The 13068-nt window shown below is 27.9% G+C and overlaps 1 protein-coding gene across 1 annotated transcript; it reads left to right on the top strand.

Moving 5' to 3' along the window:
• The first annotated feature begins 494 nt into the window (after positions 1–494).
• Positions 495–2022, top strand: LOC114126602 (cuticle protein 7-like). Its single transcript, XM_027990588.2, has 2 exons — positions 495–629; positions 1496–2022. The coding sequence occupies exons 1-2, from the start codon at positions 618–620 to the stop codon at positions 1880–1882; spliced, it is 399 nt and encodes a 132-aa protein (XP_027846389.2). The 5' UTR covers positions 495–617; the 3' UTR covers positions 1883–2022.
• Positions 2023–13068: the final 11046 nt, after the last annotated feature.

The following is a 13068-nucleotide window of genomic DNA, read 5'->3' as shown; positions in this document are numbered from 1 at the left end:
AAAATTTATAATTTAGTTTATAAGAAAATTCATCAATTTAAACACCTAAAACTAGGATAAACCTTTTTTATAAAATCAAAAATAAGTTAAAATTATTTGACATAATTTATAAAAGGCAAGTACATATTACAAAACTATTGAAATTTAATAATACATCTTATTTTAATTATTTTCAAACATTTCTATAACTCTAAATAATTAGGTTATGCGTTAGGTAGGTATACTGTTATATTATACACCATAAGTCGTAACGTAACATATTATATTTTAATACATAATATTATACGTATGCTCACATTTTTCGTAACATTTTATTTTATTTTTTAGTTGGAAAAACAATTAATTATGCAATAATATTTATACTACCTAATAAATAAGAAGATGGGTATTTCGCATAAAATAATAATTATTTTTTAATGAGCTGATGTAACTAGATTCATTTTTTACTTAATTTATCAACGCGAACAATCTAATATAGTAGGGACTTCAATGTTCTAGAGTATAAATACCGTAAACAATGTTCCAATAATCATCAGTGTTCTTATTTTTTTGTGAAAACAAATTTATTTTGAAAGTTAACGTTTGTAATAGTGTAACGTACCTACTACACATTCAAAATGGTTACTAAGGTAAGATTAAATTATACACCTATACCTACATTAATATATTTTTTACTTATTTTAAATAAATACAATTAGTATTTTAATTTTGACAATATTTTACTATATGATATGTATACGTATTAATTTTATGTAATACTAGCTATTCCCCGTGCACTTATAGTGCCCATTGAAAAATTAACAATGAAAACTCTATGTCAATACTATGTTTTATTTTATAATAGCTGAAAAACAATTAAATAAAAATAAACAACTATCAAAGACGTTTTTCTATTCTTTCAGTGATAATAATTTTTTTCACAATAATTTTCATTACAACTATTTATTATTATTGTTATTATTATTATTATGGACTAATAGCAACGATTTACAAGCAAAAATATCCATCGTAAGTCTCTAAATCCTTCTTGAGCACCTTCCTGGATTGGACCTTTCCCTTTTAAAATTAGCCTATCTTCTTCTCAGAACTATAATCTATCTCTGTACAAAATTATCAAATTTATTCACAATCGGTTGAACGGTTTAGGAATGCATAAAGGACAGACAGACATTAATTTATATATATAATAATTATGTATAGATTAATAGAACCAAACAATATTTAATAAACACAAAAATAATATAGTAAAATCTCATAATAATAAATAACACTATTTTGTACAATATTAAACCTGTAACAATTAAATTACATGATTTCAACTATTGAGATTCTGATTTAAACAATCGGTGGTTAGGTATGGTTGAATACAATTGACTTAACTTTACGAACAATATAATATTTATCATCGCACAGTACACTTGTATATTATATTGTGTACAAATTATAATGTTATAATATTATCACATTGATAAAAACGTATTGTTGAACATTCCAGTTCATAATGTTTGTCGCTTTGTTCGGGCACTTGGCTTTTGCTTATCCACCAATTGAGTACAAAAGTTACGATGACGACCACTACGATCACGCACCTAAACCATATCATTTCGAGTACGGTGTAAAAGATCTTCACACGCATGACATCAAGAGTCAACACGAGATTAGTGACGGTCACGGTAACGTCAAAGGATCGTACAGTCTCGTGGAACCCGACGGTTCCACCCGCGTGGTCGAATACACAGCTGACCACGAACACGGTTTCAACGCAGTTGTCAAGAAGATCGAAGCACCTCACCACCACAGCGAGTACTCCGATACCGCGGACTACCATCATCACGAATCACTTCAGCCGTCTTACGAACATTTGTTGCACAAGTTTTACTGAAATATGTTATAAAACTACCAACTATACGGAGAAATGTGTTACCAAACTTTCGCGTAGTTAATGCTACGGGTTATTTGTTTTACACTGCATGTACATTTTTTTTTCTGATGAATAAAACATTCGCCATTGTTACTATAAAACACGATATTGCATTTTATTATCTATTCTATAGCACTTACACACGAAAAATATTTTGACTTATAATTTATGATGGTTAGAGTAATACACATTATTTCCTTGCTAAAAACTAAGAATAACAGTGGCGTCTAAACACCACGTGGAAAATAATATCTAGTCTTGACATAGCAATCAGCCGGGCCCGAAACGTATTCGTTTGTACTCACACACGAATATCACAGACTTTCTTTCATGGTCTGTTACTTTTTTTTATCTTAACTTTTTTTTATCAGTCGATCAGTTCAATATTACACTATTATGATATTCACTAAATAATAAGCGTATGATTTTCGCTCTACATAATATTTTGCGTGTCATTGGTAATATGATTCTCGACAAGGTAATATTTTTTCTCAATAATATTAAGATAATCTATATTATAACATATTATATAATCTGTAGGTTTGATTGTCATTCTCGATGTTTTTAACTTCTTGTAGATTTGTTATTGTCTACTCACTTAGCAAAATGGTACAATACGACGAAAAATATTGCGTTGGTGGGCCACTTTGCTATTTATAATAATGCGAATTTACGAATATTGTACAATTTTAATTATTTAAACGAGTAACGGTCGTATTATTTGATTATTAAATTAAATTATTAAATTATTACAAAGTTCATAATATTATAGACTGCATCTATAGTAATTTTTAAATCAACAGTTATTTTGGGATCTACATAGTACATACCAGTATTATAAGTACATATCATATCAGTATTATATAAGTAAGTACATTTATGATGGTATACATCTATCTATATTAATAAAAATGGTTGTTGGTATAGGTACACGAAATTAATATACTCAATAACTACTGTACTGGCTATTGATGTTTTTTTATAAAATGGACTTGTGAAGGCTTATAGTTGTTGAAATCCTTTGATACGATTCCAAAAACTATTTTAATTTAATATATCCACACACTAATTAAGTATTTTTTTTTAATTTATGGATGACCTTATAATAGTGGTATACGCACGAAAAAAATGTTTATTAATTATTATTAAAAAGTAGTACTAAGGAATATGAATATAATATATCTATTTCAAGTTGATACTTCGGAAATATAGAAGAAATTTATGTCACACATAACTTAACTATCTTTGGTCATATCACTGAGAACTATGTGAAATTCTACCAAAGAAATCAAACATTAAAAAATCGACTACAAAGGCACGGCAACTGTCAACTATTAGATTTTATGAAAATCTGAACAACGAAAATTAATTTGACAGAATCAAAGTATTCACATTGCTCTCGACATAATATATTTATTTATTATATTGAATAAATAATAATTGTAGTACTGGAAGCTGTAAATATCTGTAAAATTTAAATTTACTGGAGTTTGAGGTTAGGCAAATCTTATTTAACTAAGATAGATTTTTATTAAAAGGCAATGCACGGTGATAGTGTTAGACTTGTTAACGTGAATGAGTTTGTCATTTGTGGTATAATTAATATTGCTTAAAATTAATCCAAACATTTTGGAAATGTGAGTAATAAATGATAATATAGAGATTAAAAAAAAAAAAATGAATTATCTTTTTTATAATTAAATTTAGATAATGAAACGTATATTATTTAGTGATTATTTAATATTTCTAATATAAAATTATTACTGAAGTGGTAAAAATATCAGACATTTACCTACTTGGAAATCACAAAAAAATCCATGTAAAAGATCCCTTTTAAATGTGCAATTTGCTAAATCCTATCTTAGTGCGTACTTATAATATGAAACAAAGGTAGGTCTGCCAAAATTCTAAGTCTACTTATTACTGTTAAGACTCCTTTATATGGATTCTGTTAGTCATTATAAATCCTTAAATATATATAGATAGTTAATAATATTTCACTTTTAGCAACTATAAATTAGAAGTTATTCTCTACTTTCTAATAATAATTAATAACACAACAAGAATAAATATAAACACATAGGTACAGTGAGTATAATTAGTCTATAAATTTATTAAATTTATTATCTTTAGAACTTCACTAATATACCTCAATTGCCTATACGTTACGCCGTACAGCACTACAATATTATTATTTATTATTATATAATTCCAAAGGTTAGGTTCAACTTTATGAACACTTCATGTTTAGCTTTAATTAATTAAAGCAATCGATATTTTCCCTAGGGAAACCATTTTTACCGACAACTTTTGGATGTAAGCTATTCAGTATAAATCAGTCCAATTAGGATAAATATTATATACTGTGAAGATAATTTTTGTCATACTATATTCATATATTATGTAATATATCTTTAATAAAAAAAAATCAACATTTTATGAAATAAGATCTTACTGGAATCTAATCAAAATATAAAATGAAATTCGTACTATTTAATGATTTAATGTTAAATATCTTTATTATTGTCTTATGTGATTGATATGTATTATAGGGGTAATATTATAAATTCAAAAAACCGTCACCATGATCAATTGAATTTTTAGTGGGTGGGTCTATTAATTTGAAATTTAAGTCAAACAAATTATTATTATTTTTTTTAATACTCGCTTGACGGAAGTTAATAGAAAAATTAATTAATTACTCGTAAGCGTTCAAGTGTAACATTTGAAAATAATCGGGTCAAGAAATATTATAGCAGAGCTATACCTAATATTGTGCTACCCGTGGAAACATAATATTTTATATTATAGACTTCAAATTATTGAAAACAGCAGAGCGAGTAAAAAACAAAATAAATTTATATGCGCCTCGGGTTCTATCCAGCAAAACATTATACGTGCATAAATTGTTTGACGGTTGTAATACTATATAACCGTTGAAGTCGTGCAATATATTATTTTTTTTCTATTTTTAAATGGTCGTTGGTATTCAAGAATTTCAGTCGTTTGCTCCGTATTATTAAATATAATATTTAAAATTAAACTGTTCATATATTATAATATTATGGTCCTATCAATGGGTTGAATAAAAGTTACACGAAATGTGTATATGTAATAGATATCTACGCGTAGACCTCTGCAGTCTTAGCAAATGATATTGTACGATACCGTGCAGAAGATACTAATATTATTAATAACGGTGCGCATATTGTACGAATTTTTTTTTTTTTTATTGCAATTGGTTATCAAAATAATTCAATAATAGAATATTGAAATAACCATGAACTAATTGAGTGTGCGTACTAATATGTTATGAATTTGATTGGTCAATTAAAAGCCACGAGTCACGAAGTAGATATAATATATTATAATAATTTAAATTTTACTCCGTCGTTATTTGTTTACAGTGCGTTCATAATAGGAATTCTTAAAATTAAGGACCTTAGTAAGTTTATTAGAATTCATTATTAATCATATTAATAAATAAATATATCTATCATCAAATGGTTTTAAAATTGAAAAAATAATCAATGCATTTAATGAAGACAAACTATATTGTCCACAAAGTTTATATCAATAAAGTTTTAAACGAAGTAGTAATTAAAATTTCTTATGAATTGATCAGAAAATCTATACTATTAAATATTATATTAAAAAAAAAGTAATAATAATAATATTTGTTTTACTTTATAATGTTTGGCATGTCAGGTAGGTACCTACACATTACCGTGAATAAATTCTCATGAGTTAAAAATAAAACGTGCATTCTTAACGTAGGTACATAATAATAATAATATGTATAAAAATAAAAAGTAAACATGTATATTGTATAATGAATAAGAACCGTTAAATGTTCCCACTCGATAATAAAAAAATCTGACGAGATTAATTTAATTTCAAATAAACAATTTATTTCTTATAGGTATACGTTTGCCGTCATAGTATTCGAAACTGAGATTCGTATATAAACTGTCTGTTAATGTTCTGGTTAAATCGCACACCTATGTTATAATAGGCCAACGTCGTTATTAAAATTAAATAATTGGTATCATCGCAAACCATTCATTTGGTAGATAATTTGAAAGCAACGGAAACGCATATTATTATATTGTTTTTCGTAACAAACCAAAATGCATTAATATAATATTATTTTCCAATAATATTACGTACTACCGAGAAAAAAAAACATCTTATTATTTTAATACACAGAACATTAAGTTATGGACGTTGGACGTAGCGTCAAACATATCATTAAAATGTGTTCAGTTTTTTTTTTTTTTTTTTGGTTCCCGCAGTTAGGTGCGCCCGCGATCGTAATAATAATCTAACACGCGTGTGTACCGTGAGCGTTTCGCTTGCAAAGATTTCATGTGCACGTTACAGAACGATAAATGTAAGTACGTAAAACATAATGGTATAATGAAATATGCAGTGTGGGTAGTTATCTCACATGGTTTTGCAACGTCATTATCCGTTCGGAGCATCGGCGAAAATGCGTGTAAAATAATAATACTATTAAACGTGCCTATTACATCATAAGCTGCTGCAGCTTTAAACGGGTCGTCGTACGAATTCCGACCGGTCGGAAAACCACACGCGTATAATTACCGAAGTTTTGTTTGGTTTATTGGCTTCGAAGGGTGTCCCGTTTTCCTGAAAAGAAAGAGAAAACGGACTTAAAAACAGTTAAAAATTCGTGCCGAGTTTAATGATAATGATATTACACGTATACATATATTTCTTTTAATCGTAATCGTTTATTAACCAATTATATTATGTTTTATTATAGTTCGTGACATTTTCAATTTTCATTTTTCTACGACTTATACGTACAAAAACAGATATATTATACTTTTTTATTTAACCTTTGTCGATACTCCCTGTCTAATATCCCGCGTATTTATTATTTTTTTTTAATATATTTTATCTCATACTGCCAAGTTTTTCAATCGAATATCCGTTTCGTCATTTGACTCAGACAAATATTTAATTTTATAACGCCACTGCTTCATCGCAAAATCAAAAACCAATGTCTCGAGTAAATATTTATTTACGCGTTCAAACTTTTCACTCGTCAATTGATCGGCTTTGTGTGAATAATATAGTTATTTAAAACAAATATTATATTATATTTATCATATTTATAACGTCATATCGTGACGCACGTGCATTGCAGTTGCACCATAACAACCCTAATAATAATATATACACTATTTAGTCAAATGACACCGGTAAATATTTTAAATCGATTGCGGTATTCGCCTGACGGTAAAAACATCGTTTAACCGAATGCCACACCTACAATAAGTATAGGCGTCAAGCCAATATTTTAACATCCTGTCCGAATCCTTCAACCAGTGGGACAAGTAATAACAAATCATTATATTCATACGAATATTCAACTTGTTTAAATTTAATTAAGTCTCTACATAAGTACTACATAGTACTATAAATGGTTTTTAACATTTGAATTATGTAATGGTTATTAATATTATGCTTTTAATTTAAAACCCAATATCCTCAATTATCGAGGATTATCTCAATAAAACCAATAGATAATGATATTAATGTGCAGCTCTTGTTGTGTTATTTTAATACTATATAATATAACAACGATTAAGCGTTTAGTGACGCCTAAGAATCCTAAGAGGTTTGTTCAAAGAACAATAGTAATAATAAAAAAAGGATCATTATATTATTAATAAGTCATTGGGTTGTCGTTAAGTCGTCGGTTAAGTAAAAATATTTCGATCATATTATGTGATGGCAACACCAAAAACAGGCGGATTATGTTATATATAGTACAATGTCCCCCTCAAACTGGTTTGCTGCGAAGCAGATTTATTTCTTAATTATCTCGAGACGTTCTACTACACGCGCACGAAAATAATATTATTATAATACCGTCCGCAGCCTGAGTACGTAATCCACCTACGTAAATAATAAAATACCTTCGAGTTTATAATATAATATATATGTATTAAATATAACACAACCACAAATGAAATACGACGGGCTCGCCTTATGTTGCAGTGTCGGTGTGTACGATATACGTTGTGGGTATACATAATAATATTATTGTTGATGTGGATTTCCCGTAAGAAAATTGTCGGAAATTTACTGAACGTGTAGATAAAATATTGCTATAATTTTCTTATTGTGTTTTCTTTTCGTATATTTTTGTGAAAAAATAGTGAGCTTACAAAAGTACGAGAAACATACTGATGGTTGTGCGACCGCCGAGGGAAATTTATTATAGAGACCATTTCCAGCAAATTTAATATTATTCACGTCGTTGTCTTAGATTCTGATGAAGAGCACATATTATTTATTACTGTCATTAATATTTATTTAATGATTTTTTATTTATCATTTAATATTTCTATTTTCTAGGAATACATTTTTTTTTTTTTGTAGCGGAAGTAGGATTCCCTGTGGCCTATATACAACTAGTGTCAAATATCAGAGATATTTACATTAATAATTATTATTAAATTAAAATTCATATTTATTTATGTTAATTGATGGTGGGTAATGACTACTGAGAGGAGGTCATATTTTCGACGAATTTCTCGATCTTGCAAATTGTGGTTTATTATTACAAACCGTAAATTAAAAAAACTTACGTCAATCGATCAATGTTGATTTTTTATCAATACATGTCTTGTAGGCATTTTCGTGAGAGAAATTGTATAACAGAAAAACTATCAAAGTGTTGCTATGTTTATTTATTTTTTAAATTTAGTGATTTATCATTGCTCTCAGATTATTGAAGTTTATCATTAAAATGTTGTTTTGACAAAATAATTTCGAATAATCATGTAATAATTATATAAAACAGCGCAGTTTCAATAAAACACTATTGTAAGAGTAAGCTTTTTTCAGAATTGACTTCCAAAATTACTTCCTCTGTACAATAATACATTATAGTAATTTCATCGTTATAGAAAAAGGTTTTCCGCCAAGAAACTCTAACAACAAAAGGAAACGGTTAAGTGCAAAAACGTGTGTGTGTGTGTGTATTGTATTTATAGTTTTGTATATGGGTCATTATCATCGACGAAAATCAACTACATTCCACTCTCCCGTTTAATGGAAGCAATATAATTAATATTATTAAATTATCGTATAGTTTTTACCGCGTACGAATAGTAGCCCGACATCTAGCGGAGAAACGTATTATCATCAACGTTGTTCGACGCTCGCGAAATCTTTCTCGCTACTCTGGAAGTAAACTACATTCGGACAAAATACTACACGTCGTGAAAACAATAAATTATACTAAATGTATTGTTGCGTATTATTGTGGGCAGATGACGTTAACACTCGAGTAGACAGAAAAACGGTCGAACTTATCACTATAAATAATTCCAACGCCCATTGTGTACATCATAACATTATGATTTACAAGATGCGATAATATTTTATAATGAGCGAGTATTACTTTGCATGTTATAATTGATTAACTCTTGAATTATTTTCAACAAATACGACATTTGAATTATTTTTAAAGAATTGAAGATCGTTGACATCTATTTTAACGTTTTGTCGGTTCTTCACTGCTCCTTTTTTAACAAAATCATTCAAAACAGAATAATATAAATAACACGAGCGCCGTATACAATGACTAAAGGCAATTCATGTGTCTGCAATGAGATGTCGCTATATTATAACGCCGTATTTGGTCATTTTAAATCTTCGTATTTTCTAAAAAATAATATTTTAGTAAAACAATTAAAACGAGGAAAATTAATTAAATATTTTTTATAATATTTTAATCAATAAACAATGATTATTATATTAAATAATATAACATGTATGTATGTATATATTGCATATTGCATAATATACATTTTTAATTAATATGACGATTGAAGATAATTATTTTAATTGAAAATAGAAATAAAATAATAATATTAGTTGAAAAATAATATGGACCAATGTTACAAAATAACAACTCTAATGATTTTTTTCTTATTCGAAGAACACGATCCAATAATAATAATAATATATAGTACATAATACAAAAAACATAATACTATATTACCACAGTTTCCAGTTAAAATAAAAAAAAGAAATACTATATATTAAATATAAACTTAGACGCAAAAAGTTAAAGCTGGTTTTAATTCTGTAAGTATAATACGAATGAAAATATCTCAAATCCCATGTTGCTCTGCTCCATACCGCAATGACAAATTCAATTAAATAGTAAATACTATATAATATATCTTCATCCCGTTAAAATGTAATTGCAGTATTAAACTCTAAACCTCACTATTAATGTTATATATTATACTATCATTGTACGGACGTACATATAACATAACACAATTATTGCAGTATAATTGTCCTTGTCACAAATCGTACTATTGCACAGTGTTTTTTATTGTAGAACCATTAACCGACTGAGCCTATATTAAACTGCTATTCACAAATTACAATTATTAACATTTTAAACAACAATGTTTACATTGAATGTACTGTCAGAATAATAATAATAATAATAATAATAATAATAAAATATGAGCTACTTGACATTTGCTATACTGTACGCAAAAACAATAATTTATATATTATAATAATATTATGTTTTTAAAATTACGATTAAAAAAAATGTATCAACGAAATTAATATTAAGTTTACGTAATTATTTTAATTACATCGGTCATTATAGGGGTAATACATTAATACCTAACAAAAATTCCAACTAAAAATTAATAATAATAACAGTAGTTGAGGAACCATATTAAGCAATAGAACATAATATTGAAAATTAAAAATAACCTCATTTTTGGTTTTTATGGCGTATTGTCCTAGTTATGGTACAGAATATGCCAACCACTGTATATATGTTATAACTTAACTAGTTATAACTAGCGAGTTTTATGACTAATAAAACATATTATAAACCATTTCGATTCGAAACAATAAACATTCGTCTACATCAGGTCGAAGGGTAAATTACTTTTCTTCGATTCTGTTTTATCAAACTCTAAGATCATCGTTAAAATATTATATGGTCGCCTGAAGCCTGTAAAAGTCTCTTTTCGGTTACTCGTCCATAACAACATACCTAATAAAATTATACTGGCGCTATTATATATTAAATCCCATCTACGTACAATGGTCCATCAAACAAATGAAATAATTTTTCTAAATAAATATAAATTATATTTTTCTACGGACATTTATATATTATGACATAATACACTCTAGTATTATACATCAAATAAATCATGATTATTATTCTACACATTTCTACGGCGTGTCTCGTAATAAGATTGGCTTGTTTATGTTATTACGTACGTTTGAACCCAAACGCAGCACTCGCATCTAAATCTAATATATACTTGAAAATTGTTTCAGACCTCAATAAGTTAGCATACATTATATGATGCTATAGAATATAATACACCAACTTAGTATTTATGTTGATATTTTACATGTTCTTTAAATATCCGATCCAACAAACAAAATAATACATTCAAGGGAAAATAATTTTTTTTTTCTTATCCTATAAAATAAACGATTTTAAGACTAACAAAAAAGTCAATTTATATTTATGGTAAAATAGCAAAAAATAATAATCATGGGAAAAATAAACATAACGGCTAAGTCTAGCAATTTCAAAGGAAACCCTAACCTCCCGTACGTAATAATATATTATGCATGAACCGATGAAACTTTGTGGTCATGTTTGTTTGAACTTTGAACAAACCTAAAACTTTTAGCTTGGCTTGTACATATTTTGATTATATTGGTCCAGACATTTATTGGTTTTGTCTCTTTTCCCGGTGTTTTTTTATATATTTATTTCTACATCACATCTGTTTACTTACTACAACACTAACGTATTCGGTAACTGAAAGTTGGACTTTCAATAATTCATTTTCAGTTACACATACACACACACGTGGGCGCAAACACACGAACACATTTCTATATATATCTTTATATATAGTATATTACAGGGCTCACATCGTTCCAGTGTGCCAGTGTGCATCCGTATTCTTATACCACAGCAAATAAGTTAAATGTATATCCTGTTAACTTCGTATTTCAACGAAATTCAATTGATTAGATTGATTTTGCGACGAATCTGTATGTATTGCTACCAAGGGGGAAAACAATGTTTTGGGGGTAGTGACCACGGTATAAATTAAGGTTTATTTTACTTCTGTCATGATCATGAAACCCTAAGATACATATCAAACAATCTGCGGTGCTGTTTACATTGCGACGGACGATGGACGATGGATTGTTTGTTCATTTAATTAAATCATCTACTTCTGCTGCCGTATTCTGACAATATAATTTGGCTGCATTCGATTTACTCATGAACGCATTGACAAAATGAAAACGTACAAAATATATCACTGAACAAACTCATCGAATCTACGAATTTACAAAAATAAACAGTGTGTATAGAAATGTCAAGTTATAAACAGAATATTAGAATATATAATACACGTACCTACCCCAGTAAAGTTCAACAAACAGTTCTCCATTTAATACTGGCGTATACAATTATCAAGCTTTACTGCAAGAATACGGCGTAAAATATAATGTATTCTAGATTAAACAACTTTGTGTTTACGCAAGGTTCGAGTAGTTTAATATAATAATACCTATTTAAACAACATATTGTTTTGATATCAATCTCCACATTATATCGATTAACTGCTTACAAACGTGTAATAATTTTATTAAACAACCGTTGACTTTGTGTTGATAATAAAATAAATATTTCGTAACTATTATAATAAATTGATGGTTAATTTTGTGTATAGAAAACATCGTATTTTAATCAACTGCAATTGATATAAAAATTAACAACATCAATATTATTACAGTATGATAAATTTTATTCAAGTAGACGTACACAATACGTTATAATGAATAGGCAATTAAATCTACACGTATGTGTATGTAGTTTCTTGTCCAAACCCGTTTAGAAAATCATCGAAACCGATGATGAGAAATCCAAGCGTTGGTAGATACTTAAAAAAATTGATATATACTGTGCAATTTGATCGATGTATCGGTTCATCGGTAAACCGATGTCTCATGAGTTAACACGTAACACATATCGCAATATGTTGCGACGTATATGTTAATATAAAACTGCAGCAGTAAGTAGCAAC

This window comes from Aphis gossypii, chromosome 1 (genome assembly GCF_020184175.1).
Source record: "Aphis gossypii isolate Hap1 chromosome 1, ASM2018417v2, whole genome shotgun sequence".
NCBI classification, from domain to species: Eukaryota; Metazoa; Arthropoda; class Insecta; order Hemiptera; family Aphididae; genus Aphis; species Aphis gossypii.
Note: the sequence above shows the minus strand (reverse complement) of the source record. Positions and strands in the feature narration are given on the sequence as shown.